The sequence below is a fragment of the Hylobates moloch genome, unplaced genomic scaffold, assembly GCF_009828535.3.
Source record: "Hylobates moloch isolate HMO894 unplaced genomic scaffold, HMol_V3 SCAFFOLD_9, whole genome shotgun sequence".
In the NCBI taxonomy this organism is placed as follows: Eukaryota; Metazoa; Chordata; class Mammalia; order Primates; family Hylobatidae; genus Hylobates; species Hylobates moloch.
The window spans coordinates 51679335-51700847 of NW_026652284.1; the positions used below are offsets into that span (position 1 = coordinate 51679335).

Sequence of the window (21513 nt, forward strand, 5' to 3'; positions counted from 1 at the left end):
CCCCCCCCCAAAAAAAAAGTGCCATAAAAAAGAAAGGCTCTAGCCCTTTACCACTGAGGTGATATGCCCTGGCTATGCCTATCATCAAATCCATAAGCATACTGATGATGGCCAAGAGAAAGTCCAGCACACAAACCATGCCCCAGACTGCATCCGTGCATACAGAGTAAAAGCCCTGCTGCTATACTATAAAATGGCACTTGAAAATAATCTCTACAGTATGTTTGAAAATTGGCATAGTATTTTTTTTTTTTTTTTTTTGAGACAGTCTCACTCTGTTGCTGAGGCTGGAGTGCAGTGGCGCGATCTTGGCTCACTGCAACCTCTGCCACCTGGGTTCAAGCGATTCTCCTGCCTCAGCCTCCTGAGTAGCTGGGATTACAGGCGTGTGCCACCATGCCCAGCTAATTTTTTGTTATCTTTAGTAGAGACGGGGTTTCACCATCTTGGCTAGGCTGGTCTTGAACTCCTGACCTCGTGATCCACCTGCCTTGGCCTCCCAAAGTGCTAGGATTACAGGTGTGAGCCACTGCGCCCGGCCAGCATAGTATTTTTATTTATAACGTGAAAAAAATGAAAACAGATACTTCACTACAAATATTGAACTCAAGTTAGAAAATTTTTATGCAGCCAAACCATGACTTTAAGCTCTATTTACACTGATGGCGGCCAACTGAGATGCAGACCACACCCATGTGGCGTGCAGCAGCAGGACATGCAGGCAGCCTTCCTTGCTCACAAGGCTTCAGAGCAAGCGCACGGTCTTCCCAGTCACCGTCAGGAAATCATCATCTGCTAGGGCACGCAGTGCTTCTTCAAACATATCTTTAGTAATTGCCTGTGGGGAAGAGAAAGAAAATAAATATTTTACACGTCAAGTCCCTCCTTTACCTGTTAGAAACACAATAATTATAATGTTAAAGTACCACCCAGAATCTTTCTCTTTTTGGTGGCTGTACACATGCCTTATGCTCTAAATCAGGAGTGGAGTGGCCAGATGGTCCCTATGGTAGACTTGGCATCTGTATAGTCCACGTTGTAACTATCAACTCTGCCCTCTCAGTGACAACACAGCGACGGAAAGTGGACCAGCACTGAAAGCCTGCATAGTTCTTTTCACTAAACAACTACCTTACTTATTTAAAAAAAGACACCCAAATATTTCATACCTAAAGCAAACTTATAACAACTATGAAAGGGGCATAACAATTTTTTCTTTTTTTTTTTTTTTTTTGAGATGGAGTTCCGCTCTGGTGCCCAGGCTGGAGTGCAGTGGTGGGATCTCAGCTTACTGCAACCTCTGCCTCCTGGGTTCAAGCAATTCTCCTGCCTCAGCCTCCTGAGTAGCCAGGATTTCAGGTGCTTATCACCACACCCAGCTAATTTTTGTATTTTTAGTAGAGACAGGTTTTCACCATATTGGTCAGGCTGGTTTCAAACTCCTGGCCTCAAGTGATCCGCCCACTTCGGCATCCCAAATGAGATTACAGGTGTGAGCTACTGCACCCAGCCAAAAATTTTAATTGTGATTATTTCTTGATGATGGCTTATGGTTCATCTTCCTTTTCTTCATTCTTATCTATATTTATTATTTAATAAATATTGGAAAAAACCCAAAAGCAATATTAAGGAAAAAGAGAAAGCTCTATCAAACAAAAAATACATATAAACACTTACTATGTCAGATTGTCCCCGAATATCTTCAAAAAGTTGCTGGTATTTTAGAGCTGGTGTTTTGCCCTTAGATAAAATAAGCTTTTTCAATGCTTCAGCTAATTCTTCTTTCCGTTTACGAGAGGTGGCACTCATCCCTGATTAAAAAGGAATCAATGAAAACATTTTTGCTATTATGAAATGAAATGTTTCAAATTCTCAAAAATATTCCTTTAGTAGTATCACGTAGAAAGATAAGGGGACAGGGGCTGAGTACATTTGAAGGGAATGAGTTTTGAATTATTTGGAATTTTCTGTAAGCCACCAGCTGCTGCTTTCCGTAACGGTCTACACATCTGTGTAGCAAGCAGCTGCTGCTAAGAAACAAATAATTTCTCTAAAATGGGTTAACAAAACTTCCCAGACAGTCAAGGAGACAGAATCTCCTTAAAACTATACACAAAACTGGAATTGAACAATGAGAACACACAGACACAGGAAGGGGAGCATCACACACTGGGGCCTGTTGTGGGGTTGCCGGGGGAGGGATAGCATTTGGAGATATACCTAATGTTAAACGACAAGTTACTTATTGGGTGCAGCACACCAACATGGCACATGTATACATATGTAACTAACCTGCACGTTGTGCACATGTACCCTAAAACTTAAAGTACATATATATATAAAAAAACTATACACAAAACTGTGTGTGTGTTAATGAATATTTTTATCAAGATAAGATTAAAGGGCAACTTTCATCAGATTCTCAAAGGGGTCCTAATCCAAAAAAGGTTAAGAACTTCTGTTTCAAATGATTTAACTGTTAGCGTAAATCTGACATATGAACTACATACATATTGAAATAATTTTCAAAAGCTTTTCTGTTCACTGAAAATAACGAACCTGTAGTAAGAATAGATATGTCCACGATGCCAGTCCGGGGATCAGTTGCAGACTGCTTCAGAGCTTCCCGATGGAGGCGTTTGGCCTCTTCCACATCAATGGCTTCAACTTTGTTAGACAATCTTACTTTAGCATGGGCTTCTGCTAAGCGGATTAATGACTCTAGCTGTCGAGGGTATGCAGAAACCATTCCCCGGCTACTGCCAATCTTCCTCATGTCTACATAAGCCTATTGTAGATAGAAAAACAAAAGCAAACCTCCTTGGTGACGACTTTAGTTTTGTGGTTGAATTTTGAACACTTACGCTTCCGTTAAGCAAACGGAACTCAGATATATGGTCCTGGGACCCGGAGCTCATCAAGTGGTAGAGACCACACAGACAGACCACAGAAATCGCAGGTGAAGACATCAATGTGCAGCGTGCAGTGGTGGGTGAACATATTCCAACTGGGAGATGCTCGGGAAGAATTCTTGGAGAGGGTGGCATCTAACGTAGCTCTGAAGAACTGAGACGGGCATGGCGTGGCAGAGGAAAGGGATGTGGCATGTGGGGAGAGGAGCAGGCTGTGAGCACTCATGGGGAGAACCAATCAGGGCCTGTCTGGGGAAAGTGCTCACATGGGGCACAATGGGGCACATAAGGATTGCTGGGAGAATGCTGCAAAGGTAAGTTGTATCAATTTCACATACAGATGACATGGTCTTATTTCTTCATGAACAACCCCCAAGACCATGACACATAAAAAAATTACATAATGTCTGTAACTTTCATCTTAGAATTTTTGGGAGCTCAGTTAGGATGTAAAGCTCATCAAAGCACCAGGAACCTTCTTAATATCACAATGCTTGAATAACCTAATGTGCACTTCAGCTCATGTACAAGGATGCTGAAAAGTGAATCTAAAAGACTGCTCATTCTGTTTTTTACAAGCAAAAGGAAGCTTACAGAAACTGGATGACTTTTTCAGTTTCCAAATTACTATGTAGTGTTGCCTCTATTTGAAACCAGGTCTTTGATCTTAAATTCACTATGCTTGTAAGTATTTAAACATATAAAGTGTGTGTACCACCTACATAAATGAACTATTTCCCCCTTTTGCAACATTTGGAAAAGTCAATTTTGCAATATGGGAGGAAACAATAAACAGTTATAAAAAATAGTATACTGCTAGGCATGGTGGCTCGCGCCTGCAATCCTAACACTTTGGGAGGCAGAGGCTGGCACATCACTTGAGGTCAGGAGTTCAAGACCAGCCTGGCCAACACGGTGAAACCCTGTCTCTACTAAAAATACAAAAATTAGCCGGAGTGGTGGTGGGCACCTGTAATCCCAGCTAGTAGGGAGGCTGAAGCAGGAGAATCGCTTGAACCCAGAAGCACAGGCCATAGGCTGCAGTAAGCCGAGATCAAGCCACTGCACTCCAGCCTGGGCAAGAGAGCCAGGCTCTGTCTCAAAACAAGAAAGAAAACAGTATGTTATTCGTAACAAAATAATTAATATTTTAAAGGAGATGACTGGTCAATTACATGAATGCTGTGGGCTACAGGCACAGTAAGCCTTTTTTCAGCAGGGTTACCTCGATTAGAGCCTGGCTGGCTTCCTCACTTAGCCGCGGCATGATGGTGCTGTGCGCGTAGGCAATGTAGTCCTTCAGCACCGCCATGTCCAGGAGCTCCTCCTCCGCCTGCTCCTCGCTCTGGTAGTACAGTGCGACCAGGTGGTGAGCCAGACGCCTGTCATAGGCTTCGTCCTGAGGGTCCAGCATGAGGAAGATCAAATCAAACCTAAGAAAACAAAGTAAAAATACTGTTTTTCCAGCACCTTGTGAGGCCGAGGCGGGTGGATCACCTAAGGTTGGTAGTTTGAGACCAGCCTGGCCAGCAAGGTGAAACCCTGTCTCTACTAAAAATGCAACGATTAGCCAGGAATGGTGGTGCGTGCCTGTAATCCCAGCTACTCGGGAAGCTGAAGCAGGAGAATCACTTGAACCTGGAAGGTGAAGGTTGCGGTGAGCCAAGTTCGCGCCACTGCACTCCAGCCTGGCCGACAGAGGGAGACTGTCTCAAAAAAACAAAAACAAAAACAAAAACAAAACCAACAAAAAAACTGTTTTCCTAGTTGAGACACCAATACACTTACAAACGACGTACTAAAGACTGCTTGAGCACCACAGATGTGCAGTGAGTGTGCACCCTGGAAGCGCCCCCAGGGAGAAGCATCTTTGCCTGGTGTGGAAAGGGCCTTCGTGTCCATCCACTCACCTCATTCATCCTGTGCTGTCCCTAGCCCTTAGGTCGGCCCAGGGAACGGCTGGGGACCAATCAGCTGAGTCAAAGGAAGTCTTCCCTTAGGGAAAGGTTACTATAATTTTGATGATGGAAAGGTTTGTCTTCCCCAGGTGAGTGCAGTGGGCAATCTCGGTTAAACTCCGCCTCCGGTTCACCTTCCTCGGCCTCACCTCCCCGCCACCACGCCTGGCTAATTTTTTTGTATTTTTAGTAAAGACGGGGTTTCACCGTGGTCTCGATCTCCTGACCTCGTGATCCACCCGCCTTGGCCTCCCAAAGTGCTGGGATTACAAGCGTGAGCCACCGCGCCCGGCCTGTTTTTTTTTTTTTTTTTTTGAGACAGAGTCTCACTTTGTAGCCCAAGCTAGAGTGAAGTGGTATGATCTCAGCTCACTGCAATCTCCACTCCCCCAGGCTCAAGCAATTCTTGTGCCTCCTCAGCCTCTCCAGTAGCTGGGATTACAGGCATGTGCCACCACACCGGGCTAATTTTTTGTATTTTAGTAGAGACGGGGTTTCATCAATTTGCCCAGGGTGGCCTCAAACTCCTGAGCTCAGGCGATCCACCCACCTCAGCCTCCCAAAATGCTGGGATTACAGATGTGAGTCACTGTACCTGGCTAACAATGGAAAGATTTGAATGAAAACACATTCAACTGTTTTTGGGGAAAAAAAAATTTCTGTCAAAAAAAAGCAAAAAAAAAAGCAAGCAATTAAAACCTAAAATCCATTTATGAAAAATGTCCAATATTTGTAGTGGGGCCAAGTGAAGATTATATGATTGCACTTTAATAAATCTAACTTTTCAGAGCCTCATCTACTGTACGGAGTTGTTCTCTGTTGATTCTCAGCAGTGGCTTTAGGACCAAGGGTAGCGAGTGACAGCCATGTGAAAACGGCATGGGAGGGAAACATCCCAACTGCTTCAAAAACAAATGAGAACACACATCATCCTTGTCGTGAAACTCTTGACCAACCAAATTTGAAACATCTTGATAAGAGTGAAGAGTTTCCATTAGCAGTTGCTGAGTCTTAGTAGCTCCTTTTCAATCTCACCCTGAATATTCTACAAATGAACAAAATAAAAATCTGTTTTAATACCTTGATAATAAAGTATGAGGCAGCTGGATGTTTTCAATGGTTGTTTTTTTAGGATTCCACTGAGACTCAATGGGATTTGCTGCTGCCAGGACAGAGGTGCGCGCATTGAGCTGACAGATGATCCCAGCCTATCAGAGAAAAGAGTGTGGTTAGAAGCCTCTCCCTGACGCTAGCAATTAACAAGCCCCGTCTTCGCCCGGCCACCTACTAAACCCATATTCCCTCTACTGCGTTTCTATTGCCTGAGCCATGTTGCCTTTACTGACGTCAGCAGTTCACCTGGATAAGCCCTGTCCTCAGATTCATGCCAAGGACTGAGTTTAGATGAATGTGTGCTATAACCACATCTTTCTCAGGAAGCAGGCACTTTGTAAGAGCTTTAGGACAAATTCAAGGCTAGTACAGCAATAAAGACAAAACATGATAACCTGTAGAAGACATGTTGAGATTTAGCTGAAATATGATGTGAAAAGCACTTATCAATTTCCCTAAATTAGAACCAAGGTAGCACAGCACAGTTCCACAGACGCCGTCTTTCAAGGGTCCTCATATTTTAAACATGTCCACGTTCACGGTGAAGGTGACTCACCTTTGCAATGGACAGAGTCTGCTGCTCCATGACTTCATGCAATACCGATCTTGTACTTTCATTCATCTTGTCGAACTCATCGATACAGCAGATGCCGTTGTCACTCAGGACAAGAGCACCTGTCTGCAGGACCAGCTGCCTTGTCTCAGGGTCTTTCATTACGTACGCAGTGAGGCCAACTGCACTGGAGCCCTTCCCAGACGTGTACTGGCCCCTGGGGACGAGGTTGTACACGTACTGCAGCAGCTGGGACTTGCTGGTACCAGGGTCGCCACACAGCAAGATGTTGATCTCAGCCCGAAATTTGCCCCTTCCAGTGTGACTAAAATCCTTCCTTGTCCCGCCAAAGAGCTGAAGCAAAATTCCCTAAATAATCAAACAGAGACATGCCTAAACATTCATTTTCTGCACAGTAACTGAGATGTAGTTTAAACTTTAGAGGTACTTTTCTCTCTTATAAAGAACTACAATTAAGAAATCACAGGAAGGTATAAAAAGGCTCACGAAAGTGCTTGATATGCTCTAAGTTATCACTGACCAATTCATCAGCACCTATCATTACGCCAGAATGGTGGCCATGCAAGTCCCTATTCTGACACTGTGCGGCCTCTTCTGTTTAGAAACCTAAGTTTAGACCAGAGATGAGGATAGACAATGCTATGATTCTTCTCAACCAATGGCAAATCAGGTTGCCAGCACTTGCTCTAACAGGCCACAACTCTGTCCTTTATGGCGGATGGCTCGAGTGACGGAGTAGATGTTTATACTATTTGATCCCAAAGAATTGTAAATCCCAACCCCTAGTTTAAAATCCACTGTTACCTTCTTTATATCTTCATGTTCATAAATGCTTGGAGCCAAGGCTGAAGCAAGCCTCTCATAAATGTCTGGTTTCCTGGAAAGTTCCTTAAGCAATTCCACACGTTTCTCTGAAAAAAGTTTCTGTTCTGCTTCTTCATCAAGGCCATGCAGACGTTTTGCATCCGTTTTCCGAAAATGAATGACATCAATGTGGGTTTTGTAGACAGACTTCACATTACTCACTCTTGGATTGACTCGAATAGGCACAGCTCGATAGATGCCTGAGGGCACAACCCGGAGATGCACTTTTACCTTCCCATATCTTCCTCTGAGGGGCTCAGCAACCAGCATAGGCAATAGGTGCACTTCAGAGTGAGGCACCACGCCGGGCTGGCCCTGGAAAGGGTGAGCTCCAAATGACCCCCCCAAGCCCAGGACTCAGACCCACATTGCAAAGCTCCCGCCCGCTATAAGCAAGCGGGGAAACAGCAGCAGGAAACAGACAAGCTCGAAAGAACCAAGGTGGCTCCTGTCTGTAATCCCAGCACTTTGGAAGGCTGAGGCAGGTGAATCAGCTGAGGTCGGGAGTTCGAGACCACCCTAATCAACAAGGAGAACGCTGTCTCTACTAAAAATACAAAAATTAGCCGGGCGTGGTGGCACATGCCTGTAATCCCAGCTACTCGGAAGGTTGAGGCAGAAGAATGGCTTGAACCTGGGAGGTTGCGGTTGCGGTGAGCCAAGATCGTGCCATTGGACTCCAGCCTGGGCGACAAGAGTGAAACTCCGTCTCAAAAACAAAACAAAACAAAAAAAAGAGAGAAAGAACCCAGGTTTCTGCAAATGATAGACCCGAGGATGTGTTCACCTGGGCCCACTAGTCAGCACTGCTCCAGGGCAACTGTAGCTACGTGAGCACGCCCACGGGCACACAGTCACCCTGAGGGTGAAATGGAGCTGCTGTGCTTCTGGCTCAATGCTGGGTTTGCGGTTGTTTTTAATAAGCAGTATTTTTACTTCCCTAAGTTGAATGTACAGAATCTGCCTAGCACTTACTTGACTGCAACAAAATGCTAAAATCCTCCAGTCATTAAAACTAGACTAGGTCCCCCCCAACCCGCCCACCACCCCCGACAAAAGCATGCAAATCATGCATTCTTCTGGAAGCCAGGCTCCCCACATACAGAGGTCTGATCTGATGTTCGTCTTTTCTGGATTTCAAACCAGAAGGCTTTAACTCCAGGCTGATTCCTGCAGCTTTTGGAGAAAGCCCGGCCTTTTCCCGTTATAGCTATCTCAACGCAATGGCACAGAGCACTGTCCTTGTTTATTTAGTGGGTCAGTGTAATTCTTGTTTACCACAACAAACCAGTTTACACACATTCTTAGAATACACACTATTCTTCACACCAATATAGGCTAGGGATGGACAATTATGTTTAAAGTGGCCCAGGATGATTTATCTCATAGAGCAGCATTGATACTTATTTCACATCTACACAGCACTTTCCACAGACCCTTGGCCCCAAATACTCTCATACATTTATCATCACATTAACTCCACTTTGTAGGTGAGGAAACTAAAGTATTGGACTAAATACTTTATCAAAGGTTTCAGGGTAGCAGGACTGGAAATGCGCACGTCACTCACTGAAGACTACGCATTCTTTCAAATTCTCAATGACTTCAAGTACTTTTACAACGGAAGATTGCCAGTGATAACTGCGGGACTTCACACTGGGGAAGAAACAGGGTGAGCACTGCCTCACTGAAGACAAGAGCCGATGCGTGGTGTGCCCCAGGCCCTCCGCTCAGGAGCAGATTCAGGCACTCTGTGACCGTCGCCACCTTGTCCATCAATGAAGAACCGTGCTGCCATCAACACTCCCTTGCCCTCAACCAAAATCCATTGTGACTCTACAGCATCAAAAGGAAGACTGCCACACTCATGTGGTGCTGTGCAAAGAGCACTCTTGTGGCAGCAAGAGGAGACCTGGGTCCTGGGTCCTGATTTACCGTGGCATCTGAGCTACTGCTGTCTATGCATCCCTGAACCTCAGCTTCTACGCATGGAAACAAGTCACTCTGACCCATTCTTCTCTGTAACAAACAAATGTTAACCCTTGGCTATACATTTGGGAAATAAGTAAAAATTACTCAAAACTCCAGCATTGGTGAGTAATACTTCTCTGAGCTGATGGCATAACTTGAACTTTACCCATACAAGCCTGTCTAAGGCTGCTCTCTCATGATGCCAACAGTAGTGACTTGAGACACACACAGCTCCAGGACACTGAGGTATCAAGAGGCAAGTGACCACACGAACCATGAGCTCCAACATTCAAGTTTGGGAAGAACTGAACAATTTCATACTGCTGGGCCGTGGTACTCAGTTAAAAAGGTGGCAGATAAAGCGGGCATATACCCCACAGTCTCAAAGACAAGCATTGACAACTGGAGGCAGAACTGGACCTGTGACCAAGTCCAATGACTCACTAAAGCACAGCATTGAAAGCAAGACAGACATGCTCAAGTGCTGGTGCAAACCTACTCTTACCTGTAACATTCACTCTGTCCCCAGGCTGGACCTTGTCAACGAGATCATTGTGAGCAAACAGGATGACTGTGTGTGGTGTCTGCCCTGCAGGCATGTCTTCCGGAGACTCCTGAAGCTTGATCTGAAGGGCAGCAAACAGAGAACATGTGGGCCACAAAGAGAGTGCAGGGGAACAAAATCTGCATGTCTTTGTACTGCTTTTGCCATGTAAGGCTGCAGTGCATATCCCCGCATAAATGATTGTCCATGTTTCTCATTATTTCTTTAGAAGTTACTTCTTCTAAAGAAGTTGCTGCAGCAGACAGGAACAAAACAGGGGAAGGAACGTAGGGAGCTGCGGTGGGGGAAGCTGAGATGCTTTTCATAAAGCAGGGTCGAGGAAGGCCTTTCCAAACCAGGTACCCTCTGAGAGGCCTAAGGATGCTGGGCTTTTCTCTAAGCCACTTTGGGAGCCTGCAGGATTCTGAGAATAGGAGGCCATGTGCTCCTGGGGAGCAGGATGCCTGCCTTTCTGTCTCCAGCTCTCCGTCCCATGCAACATTAAAGAAATCATGCACACACAGTCACAGAAAAACTCAAAATCCTGTCCTCCCACATCTTTACAGCTACAATCATGGTAAATAAGCAATTTTCTACCTTCCCCTCACTTTTTTCTGTCATTTTAATAACTTCACCTTAAAATTTCATGAATAGAGAGGAAAAAGACCAAACTTCTTAGACAGTAAAGTTTGTGAAAAAATTTCAGAAAAATTCCTCAATCCTTTACAAATGGAAAAACTGCAGAATGACATTTAACCAAGAATTCTCATCTCAAACGTTTGAAGCATTTTAGGCCATGAAAATACGGTGTCTCTAACAGACAGTGCTACTGGCAACAGCAAAGGGACAGTGCCCTGAAGCAGGGGCTTTGCGTGCTCTGTGTATTTAGCCCATAGGCCACTAACGAAACCCACAAGACCAGAGAGGGATGGATGCCATTCGGGAAGTGAGGCTCAGGGTCCGAGGGACAAGTTATAGTTGGCCTTTTGAGGATACAGACAGGCAAAGCATAGCCTGGGGGGCCAGGGTGGCTGCGCACCATCTGCTTGTCGGAGAAGAGGGAGCGGTTGTGGATGAGTGCCATGCTGTGGGTGGTGTGGCAGCGCCCGCACACACTGGGCTCTGCAATGCGGCCGCGGTCCATCTCCACCCGGGTCGTGTGGGCACACACTTGGCACTGGAAGAAGGCCTCTTGCATCTCGGGAATCAGCTGGGATGTCCTGATCACCATGCCGCTGATGGTGATGAGCTGGTCAATGTCTGTGAGGGGAGAAGAGAGATCAGCACACCTGACCTGAGGTGCAGAGGTCCAGGAATAGCTGGGATCACAGGCAGGCGCTAGGTGCCCAAGAGTCTGCCTAGGGTGACCTTTCTGTGTCCAGTCGTCTGCAGGCTATGTCTTCAGGAGACTCTCAAGCCCAGCGAACCTCTGGCCCTTCTTCCTCAGGGCCCCTGTCCAGCAGGCATCCCTCGCTCCCTTCTTGTCTGCCTACCCTGCTCCCTGCCTCCTGCCTCACTCACCTGGCCTCCTGTATGACAACGTGCTGTGTCAGGAAAAAAGCCAGACAGCCTGGACTGAGTCCTGACCCTAGCCTCTCTGTGCACATTTTGTGTCCTCTATAGAATGGGGTGGTATCAGCACCTACCCCAGAGCCAAGGACTGAACGTGCCAGTGTACTTCAAGCCTAGTAAGAGCATCTGGTAGAGAAAAAGTCCTCTATACTTTACAGTCATTACTATGCACACAGGAGAACCCCTTAGATGGTCTTTCACTCTTGCTCGTTTCCTCTATTATTTGAACCTTTCCTGACAGACAACTTTCCCCTTTGAAGGTCCCACTGCCCCCAACTAATTTCCCCTGCTGGTTTCAGACGAGCTACCCTGTTCTGGCCTGTATTTAGCCACTGCTAGCCGTGAAGATCACCCTATCCTGCCACTGATTCATGAGACCTCTACAATTTTGTTGTTGTTGAGATGGGGTCTTAAGCTGTTGCCCAGACTGGAGTACAGTGGTGCAATCACGGCTCACTGCAGCCTCAACTTGCCAGGCTCAAGTAACCCCGTCACCTCAGCCTCCCAGAGTGCTAGGATTACATGTGTGAGCTACTGTGCCTTGCTAATTTCTTCTTAAAAAGAGATGGAGTCTCTTATGTCACCCAAGCTGGTCTCAAACTCCTGGCCTCAAGTGATCCTCAAGTCTTTAAAATCTAATTTTTTTTTCTTTTTTTTTTTTGAGAGAGTCTCATTCTGTCACCCAGGCTGGAGTGCAACGGCACAACCTCGGCTCAGTGCAACCTCTGCCTCCCGGGTTCAAGCGTTTCTCCTGCCTCAGCCTCCCGAGAGTAGCTGGGACTACGGGCGTGTGCCACCACGCCCTGGTAATTTTTGTATTTTTAGTAAAGGGGTTTTACCACGTTGGCCAGGCTGGTCTCGAACTCCTGACCTCAGGTGATCTGCCTGCCTTGGCCACCTGAAGTGCTCGGATTATAGGCGTGAGCCACTGTGCCCGGCCAACAGTCATATCTCTTATATCAGAAACTTCAATTAAATTTAAAAAGTATAGAGGGTTCATAAGTATATAGGATAACTGAATCTGTATTACTGTCAATTTATAATCCGTCACCTTGACTACCACCACCAATTACTTCTTTCATAATTTCTCGATGAAACAAGGCTATTTTCATGTAAGGCATTTTCCTTCAACAAAAGTAATCCTGTGAAAAATACATTACCTTCCGGATTCAGGTTTCTCATATTCTTAGTCTTCAATGCGTTGAATGGTCTTACTTGAATCTGATGTTCTAAGATTGAGTCAGGGTAACGGTCAAAGAAGATTTCATTGACAGCCATGTCAAAAGTTGGAATAACTTCCTGTAAAAACAAATATGAAGATGTATTTGTATTCATATCTCAGTGTTAAATATAATAAAGGCATGTCAGATTAGCAAAGTATAAAAACAAGACAACATGTCGTGCCCCCAAAGTATTACCCTACAGAATCATGCACGTGCTGTTTTCAAATTTAAGTATGCTGAACTATCTATCTCTGCATATTCTCAATTGGGTTAAATTTGATAATTTATATGAAAGTGCCTTCTTGATGTATACTGGCATATTTTATGCTATTAGAAGGGAAAAAGATTTTGACCTCACACTTTGATTATTTTCCTTCTAAAATGAAATGATACCAAGGTAAGTTATTTATTTATTTATTTTTATTTTTATTTTTTATTTATTTATTTTTTTGAGATGGAGTCTCGCTCTGTTGCCCAGGCTGGAGTGCAGTGGCGCAATCTCGGCTCACTGCAAGCTCCGCCTCCTGGGTTCACGCCATCCTCCTGCCTCAGCCTCTCCGAGTAGCTGGGACTACAGGCGCCCGCCACCACGCCTGGCTAATTTTTTTGTATTTTTAGTAAAGACGGGGTTTCACCGTGGTCTCGATCTCCTGACCTTGTGATCCGCCTGCCTCGGCCTCCCAAAGTGCTGGGATTACAAGCGTGAGCCACCACGCCCGGCCATATTTTTATTTTTTGAGGCAGAGTTTCGCTCTTGTTGCCCAGGCTGGAGTGCAACAGCATGATCTTGGCTCACTGCAACCTCCGCCTCTGGGATTCAAGCAATTCTCCTGCCTCAGCCTCCTGAGTAGCTGGGATTATAGGCATGTACCACCACACCTGGCTAATTTTGTATTTTTAATAGAGACGGGGTTTCTCCATGTTGGTCAGGCTGGTCTTGAACTCCCAACCTCAGGTGATCCACCTGCTTCGGCCTCCCAAAGTGCTGGGGTCACAGGCATGAGCCACTGTGCCTGGCCATACCAAAGTAAGTTAAATCATATTTATTCAAATTTCTTAACATATGGTTCCCATTTTACAGATGAGGAAACAGCTTTTGGTTGGCTAAGGAACTTGACCAAGGTTATGCAGCCAGTAATTAGCAAAACCCAGATTCAAAAACCAAGTCTGCTTGCCTCCAAAGACTACACCCAGAGTCAACAGAGCTGATACTTCATTAATAAAAACTGACCTGAGGCTTAGAAGTAAAAGTCTACAGTACAATAAATACATTCTTTTAAAGCAGCACGAAGTAGGTAATTCATTTAAAGTATTTCCATTTAAGATAACTTACTTCATGAAACTCAAGAAGCTATCAGTTGTAAGATTCATCGTTTTTCTACATGAGAAACACTGCCAAGTAAACCATAACCTGTCATTGATAGTAATACAAATCCCACTTTCAGGAACATTAAAACGTGAAAAAAAAAAATGTTCATCTTAAAGGAGATGATACATGGTTTTTTGTTTGTTTGTTTGTTTGAGATGGAATCTCACTCTGTTGCCCAGGCTGGAGAGCAGTGGTGCCATCTCGGCTCACTGCACCTCTGCCTTCGGGGTTCAAGTGATTTTCCCACTTCAGACTCCCGAGTAGCTGGGACTACAGGCACGCACCACCACGTCTGGCTAATTTTTGTTATTTTTTAGTAGAGATGGGGTTTCACTTTGTTGGCCAGGCTGGTCTCGAACTCCCGACCTCAAGTGATCCATTTGCCTCAGCTTCCTAAAGTGCTGGGATTATAGGTGTGAGCAACCACAACCGACCAAAGGAGATGACACTCGGTATCTTAAAGTGTTTGCGCATACTATCTTCATTACTGAGGAATTTCTGTTACTGGAAACATTCTTTCTAGACAATTACTAAAATTCATTAAGGTCAAAGCTAAATTCTTACCTGTGGGTAAGAGACAAGTTGTCTGTACAAATTTTTGTCAAATGATTTGATGTGTTCACAGTTTACATTTAAAAATGGCTCGCCAATAACATTAATCTAGAAAATAAAAGTGAACAAGTTATACTTTGCTAATTTAACTATTTCAAAACACATTAACTTGAATTTAAAGAGTATTTGATTACCTCCCCAAGTCGTTGCATGTATAGAGGTTCAGTAATATCTATGCCAACATTTTCTTCTTCTTTAGCCAGAGGGTCAATAAAACGCTGAAGAAATCTCTTTAAGTGGAGAGAAAACATATTAGGCATATAGCATTTGGGAACAGGCAACTACTAAAAACACACAAAGTTACAAGTATGTCACTATCAGGAGACAGAAATAAATAATATTTTTCTTCCTTTTTCTTTTTTAAAATTTAATTTAGAGATGGAGTCTCACTATATTGGTCAGGCTGCTATCAAACTCCTGGCCTCAAGTGATCCTCCCACCTTGGCCTCCCAAAGTACTGGGATTATAGGTGTGAGCCACCACAGGGGGCCCTTCTAGTCATTATGGCTACTTAGATATAGATTAGAAACACGGTCTCCCAACATTTTCAGAGCCCAAAGTAAGAATTTTAATACATATAGCTCACCTGAAAGTTTTCTTTGCATGCTGCCACATTTACATCTGTTCCCCAGATCACAAGTTTTTGGCCTAGAGACTGCTCACTTGCCACTATATCTTCTGCTGCTGCCTACACAGAAAAATATGACAGAATCATGAAAATGGAGTTACCCACATGATATCCGCCATAAGATGGTTTCAGGAGACTGCACACTCACCCCGTCAGACTGCAGATCCACTTGCAGGCCCTTCTGTGCAGAGCCCAGGTCAGGCCTCTGTCTCACAGGTGTGCCCCTAACACCACTTCTTGGGGTTCCCTCTACCCGAGAGCTGGGAGTGCCATATGTCAGTGGTGAACTAACATCAAAGTCAAGAGGGATAGCTATAAAAACAAAATTAGGAAATTCTGGTGGCATATCAAACATGAAATTACAGCATGTTGTCTGTTGATCTATACCATCTAATCACAACAGCAAACTGAATATTTACTGCAACCTGTGGTGGTTGAGATTCTGAGCACTCTTAAATGTTCTATTAAAAAAAAGCACCAGAGAAGCTGCTTCCTCTGCTCACTAAGCCCTAAAACTACTATTTTCTTCACTCCGTTCAGCTCCTCTGGTTAAGAACATGCTCACTTAGGTGCAGAGGGGATGCTTTAGGCATGACAACTGTTATAAAGCCAGCAAACCTGAGCAGATAAAGCATCAGCTGTGTATCAAGCACAGCATAATCTAGATCTTCAGACACGCACCTGAAGAATGCATTTGAGGAGGGCTGGAAAATAGCACGTCCTGCGCGGCAGGGCTCTGCAGGTCCACTCCAGGCGAGGCTGGCATCGGCTGCAACTCCCCCGTGGAGGTGGAATCCTCGCCTCTACGTCTCTGAGAGGGAGATGACCTGGCATCCTCACTTCGAGCTTGTGTCATACAAAACACAAAAGACAGCCATGAACTTTCAGGCCCTTTCCTGGATTTGTCTGTCCCTTGGGGCATTATGACTCACCACTGAACCAAACCAGAGGCAAATGGGCAATCGAATTAAGCAGCACCCAGGCCACAGCCTGCTGTGGGTCTCTGTGAGCACCAGGCGGCAGCGCCCAGCCGGAGGCTGAGCGCCCGGGGCCCGCGCACCCACCCAGCGCTGCCAGCTGCAGCAAGAGAGAGCAGACGTGGCAGCGCCAGGGGCTGTGGTGGGCCCGGCTCGGGGGACTCACGCGTCTGGGCGGGGATGGTCCTTCCACGCCGGCTGCCGCGGCGGCTCGGGGTCGACGCCGGGGACGACATGGTGCTCGGGGTACCTGCGCGACAAGGACAAGCTCGGGCCGGGCCCGCCTCCCGGCTTCCCTGCCCTGCTCCGCAGCGCGGACGTTCCCGTAGGCGCCGCGCCACGCCCTCCCCGCCCGCACGCGGTTACTGGGGAAAGGCGGCCGCTTGCCGAAGCTCACGGACTCCGGGTCCACCAGGTGGGTAGCGCTCCCGAACAGCGAGACCCAGAGTTCCCGCCGGCGGCAAGGTCGTCTCCGCCCCTGGCGGGGCCTCACCAATCACAGCGACGCTCTTACGTGGCTCCGCCTCCGGGAGGCGCCACTGCGCACCGGTAGGGGGAGACAGTGCCGCTTCCTTCAGCGCCCGTGCGTAAACCAGAAGTAGGCCTCGCTCGGCCCCCCTCGGTCCAGATGGTTTGACCCCCTGCGCGGCCGCGTTTTCGCGGGAAAACTGGGTCCGACAGCACCAGTTCTCGGGGTGTGTTCCTCTAGTGTTGGCTAGGAGGCATGTGCTTCTTTATCCCTTAGGCGTTTTTGGTTAATAAGGACATTACAGATGCATTTGTCATTTAAAGATTTTTTTTATTAAAAAAAATTAAGGACGGTGGTGGGGATGGTCTCTTTATGTTGCCCAGACTGGTCTCGAACTCCTGCGATCCCCCCGCCTCAGCTTCCTAAAGTGTTGGGACTGCAGGCGGGCACCACCGCGCCCGACAGCGTTTCTCATTTTTTATTGAGGAGCAAACTTGGAGCTCTTGACCTAGGCCGCTCGCTTGTTTTATCTGCCTCTGGTATTTATTTAGCCAAGTCCAACACCAAGTAGCCACCCAAACTACTTCCGCAGGTCAGACCGATGAATGGCGTTTCTCCTTAGGTTTCCATGTTGATTCGGACCAAACGCTTACAGGCCAGGCCTTCCCGCAGGGGTCCCCGGGAAATTTCCTGCCGCCGCGCCCCGTAGCCCCGCCCCCGCGCGTAGGGGCATTTCCGGGTCCGGGCCGAGCGGGCGCACGCGCGGGAGCGGGACTCGGCGGCATGGCGGGCTCCGGAGCCGGTGTGCGTTGCTCCCTGCTGCGGCTGCAGGAGACCTTGTGCGCCGCGGACCGCTGCGGTGCTGCCCTGGCCGGTCATCAACTGATCCGCGGCCTGGGGCAGGAATGCGTCCTGAGCAGCAGCCCCGCGGTGCTGGGTGGGTACCGGCCCGAGCTGGGCCGCGGGTGGGTCCTGGCTTCCCGAGTCGTTCTGGAGCTAGGCAGCCCGGCGCTTCTCTCTGTGTTTAGATGACGATATTTTGAAGTACAACAGTTAGATTCTTGGGGGGAATTTCTGTGCATGTGTATAAAGTGATTTGTCATACTGCTTTTTACTCCGTAGTATTAAGGGAAAGATATTTTAAAGCCAAAGTTGGTGAAAACGACCCCTAATATGGCAATCATTGCTATGCAGAGTCGGGGGCAGAGCAAGATAAATAATTTTTTTTTCTTTTTGAGACAGTCTCGCTCTGTCGCCCAGGCTGGAGTGCAGTGGCGCGATCTCGGCTCACTGCAACCTCCGCCTCCGGGTTCAAGCTATTCTCCTGCCTCAGCCCCCCGAGTAGCTGGGATTACAGGCGCGTGCCACCAGGCCCGGCTAATTTTTTTGTATTTTTAGTAGGGATGGGGTTTCACCATGTTGGTCAGGCTGGTCTCGAATTCCTGACCTGGTGATCCGCCCGCCTCGGCCTCCCAAAGTGCTGGGATTACAGACGTGAGCCACTGGGCCCGGCCAAGAGAAAGTATTTTCTTTCACCTGAATCTCGCCTAATCCCACCAGTACCTTTTCCAAACCCTTCTATTTGCTGTTACTACTTTGAGAAAAATTGGAGAAATGTAATTGAAGTCATTTTCTTTTAACTCTTTAGCAATGCCTGGATGGGAACTTTTTCCCCTTTGTAGTAAAAGTGCCTCTTTTTAGCATTTTAAATATTCAAATATTTAATTGTGTGGAAACTCCTGTATTCCTTCTCTAAAACACGAGTATGCAGACCTTGATGTTGTGCCCTATTAAAAGGTGAGAATTTCTTCCGGAGCGTCTAGTAGTGAATATAGTGTAGGAATAACTTACACAGTTTAAACAAGATGCTATATGTGGCACGGCGTGGTGGCTCATGCCTGTAATCCCAGCACTTTGGGAGGCCGTGACAGGTGGATCACTTGAGGTCAGGAGATGGAGACCAACCTGACCACTATGGTTAAACCTTGTCTCTACTAAAAATACAAAAATTAACTGGGCATGGTGGCGCGCGCCTGTAGTCCCAGCTATTCGGGAGGCTGAGACAGGAGAATGGCTTGCACCCAGGAGAGGGAGGTTGCAGTGAGCCGAGATTGTGCTGCTGCACTCCAGCCTGGGCGACAGAGCAAGACTGCGTCTCAAAAAAAAAAAAAAAAAAAAAAAAAGATGCTATATACATGTATCCTATATATTCTATCTGTTGTCGAGAATATATTAACAATGGGGAAATATCAGACAAAAAACTAACATTGATTACTTTCTCTTCTCAGGGTTTCAAATTTAGAATTCATTTTTGTTCGTTTAGTAACTTGTTTCTAAAGCACTTCCAAATTTACCTTCCATTTATGACATATCTCCTTTCACTTGAGAGATTCCAGGGGAAGTGTATTAGTTCCTTATTGCTGCTGTAACAATTACCACAAGCTTAGTGGTTTAAAACAGCACAGGTCTGTTACTCTTACAGTTCCCACAGGTCTCACCAAGCTAGAACCAAAGTACCAGGCAGGGCTGCTTTCTTTCTGAAGGCTCTTGGGAAGGATCCATTGCCTTATTCATTCAGGTTATAGGATTGAGGTCCCTGACATTCCATACTTCTTGAAGCTGTCCCCTTTCTTTGGATCACAGCTCCCTTCCCTGGGTCTTCCAGGCCAGCAACAGCATGTCAAATCTCCCTAACTAGAGGTTTGGAATCTCTGGCTTTCCCAGCTTCCTGTCTCTCTGACCCACTCTTCTTCATCTCCTTACTTTAAGGGCCTGTGTGATTACATTGGGCTCTCTGGATAATCCAGTATGATCTTCCCATTTTAAGGTTAGCTGATTAGCTACCTTAATTCCATCTGCAAGCTCAATTTCCTTTTGCTATATACATTTAACATATTCACAAGATGTGACCCCAGGGATTGGGATGCAGGCATCTTTGGGGCCATTATTTTGCATACTGCATCCCTGTGGAACATTGTCTAGAATTTTCTGCTTTGTTTTAATACAGCAACCTTGGGTTAGTGTTTTATATTTATAAGGCAGGCTGCCTTGAAAACCGTTGCAACCTTGGCCAGGCGCGGTGGCTCACGCCTGTAATCCCAGCACTTTGGGAGGCCGAGGTGGGCGGATCACGAGGTCAGGAGATCGAGACTATCCTGGCTAACACGGTGAAACCCCGTCTCTACTAAAAATACAAAAAAAAAAAAAAAGAAATTAACCAGGCGTGGTGGTGGGCACCTTTAGTACCAGCTACTTGGGGGGCTGAGACAGGAGAATGGTGTGAACCCGGGAGGCGGAGGTTGCACGGAGCCAAGATCGCGCCACTGCACTCCAGCCTGGGCGACAGAGCGAGACTCCGTCTCAAAAAAAATAATAAAATCATTGCATCCCCTTTAGGAGTGGTTTACGTGATGCTCTTGGCACTCTCTTAACTTGCTTACTTATTTTTTTGAACAGCATTACAGACATCTTTAGTTTTTTCCAGAGATTTCGGTTTGCTTGTATTTGTCCGGAAGTCACTCAACAGTATTGAAGTAAGTTGACAATTTTGGTTTTGCTTTTCTTGTATATTCCTGGAGTGACTCCTCTTACCCGTATTTACAATATGTATCTCTTTCATTACAGTTTCGTGAATGTAGAGAAGAAATCCTAAAGTTTTTATGTATTTTCTTAGAAAAAATGGGCCAGAAGATCGCGCCTTACTCTGTTGAAATTAAGGTGAGAATTAAAAAACAAACCTTATTACGTTATATATCAACATCTCTTTTAACTTATGGTGTAAGGAACTTGGATTTTTATTTTAAAGGTAAAACATTTTCCTTTCTCATTGGGGAATTTGCTTACTTCTGCTTCATTGTGTTACAAATGAAGTGGGCTCTTCATTAGTTTTTTTTTTTTTTGAGATGGAGTTCTGCTCTTGTTGCCCATTAGTTATTTAGATTTAGTAAGCTAAGGCCATTGTCAGAGAAACTACTTTGATAATTTTTTTTTAATAACTATCTTAATAATTTTTTTTCCTGAGGAGGTGGCAGTGGCACCCTGGGCTCCCTGGGGCCCTGACGGCCTCTTGATAACTTCACTGCAGCCTGGGCGACAAGAGCGAAACTCCATCTCAAAAAAATAATAATAATAATTTTTATTTTGTATATTTTTATTTTTATTTTTATTGTTTATTTGTTTTTATTTTGTGAGACAGAGTTTTGCTCTGTCATCCAGGCTGGAGTGCAGTGGTGCGATCATGGCTCACTGCAGCCTCCATCTCGTGGGCTCAGGTGATTCTCACACCTCAGCCTCCCAAGTTGCTGGGACCACAGGATGTGCCACTATGCCTGGCTAATTTTTGTATTTTTTTTTTTGTTGAGACAGGGTTTCGCCTTGTTGCCCAGGCTGGTCTTGAACTCCTGGGCTCAAGTGATCTTCCCGTCTCTGCCTCCCAAATTACTTACAGGCATGAACCACACTGTAATCCCCAAAGGGATTATAGGCCTGAACCACAGAGTTCGGTGAATACTTTCAGGCTGGAGTGCAGTGGCACAATCTTGGCTCACTGCAACCTCCGTCTCCCGGGTTCAAGCGATTCTCCTCCCTCAGCCTCCTGAGTAGCTGGGATTACAGGCGTGTGCCACCGTGCCCTGCTAATTTTTATATTTTTAGTAGAGATAGGGTTTCACCATGCTGGCCAGGCTGGTCTCGAACTTGTGACCTCAGGTGATCGCCTACCTCCGCCT

The 21513-nt window shown here is 46.1% G+C and overlaps 2 protein-coding genes across 6 annotated transcripts in view; one reads left to right on the forward strand and one right to left on the reverse strand.

Moving 5' to 3' along the window:
* Positions 1 to 606: 606 nt before the first annotated feature.
* MCM4 (minichromosome maintenance complex component 4) lies at positions 607 to 16780 on the reverse strand. 2 transcript variants are annotated; one of them, XM_032759818.2, is made up of 17 exons: positions 16684 to 16780; positions 16484 to 16567; positions 16022 to 16186; positions 15489 to 15652; positions 15299 to 15400; positions 14847 to 14942; positions 14665 to 14760; positions 12669 to 12807; positions 10976 to 11196; positions 9898 to 10018; positions 7362 to 7621; positions 6540 to 6905; positions 5951 to 6078; positions 4138 to 4345; positions 2560 to 2788; positions 1678 to 1811; positions 607 to 838 (listed from the first exon to the last, which is right to left on the reverse strand). In XM_032759818.2, exons 2-17 carry the CDS (start codon positions 16551 to 16553, stop codon positions 746 to 748), a joined length of 2592 nt encoding a protein of 863 aa, XP_032615709.1. In that variant the 5' UTR covers positions 16554 to 16567; positions 16684 to 16780; the 3' UTR covers positions 607 to 745. The 2 variants fall into 2 exon arrangements, with proteins under 2 accessions (XP_032615709.1, XP_032615710.1); XM_032759819.2 differs by having other exon boundaries at positions 16705 to 16763.
* A 765-nt stretch (positions 16781 to 17545) lies between these two features.
* PRKDC (protein kinase, DNA-activated, catalytic subunit) overlaps positions 17546 to 21513 on the forward strand; it is a 185032-nt gene continuing 181064 nt past the window's right edge. For all 4 annotated transcript variants that reach the window (XM_032759820.2, XM_032759822.2, XM_032759821.2 and 1 more), the window contains exons 1-3: positions 17546 to 17723; positions 20243 to 20319; positions 20411 to 20503. In XM_032759820.2, coding sequence (XP_032615711.1) covers positions 17570 to 17723; positions 20243 to 20319; positions 20411 to 20503 — 324 coding nt within the window. In that variant the 5' untranslated portion in view covers positions 17546 to 17569. The remainder of the gene's footprint in view (positions 17724 to 20242; positions 20320 to 20410; positions 20504 to 21513) is intronic.

What these genes read in the sequence shown, in the direction of transcription:
- MCM4 (XM_032759818.2), bottom strand. Translation starts at nt 16,553, where the DNA reads ATGTCGTCCCCGGCGTCGACCCCGAGCCGCCGCGGCAGCCGGCGTGGA. An exon ending in GGACAGAGTGAATGTTACAG is followed by an intron (nt 7,622 to 9,897) that starts GTAAGAGTAGGT and finishes TTGTGCCCTCAG; the next exon opens with GCATCTATCGAGCTGTGCCT. An exon ending in AGACTCTGTCCATTGCAAAG is followed by an intron (nt 6,079 to 6,539) that starts GTGAGTCACCTT and finishes TTTCTCTGATAG; the next exon opens with GCTGGGATCATCTGTCAGCT.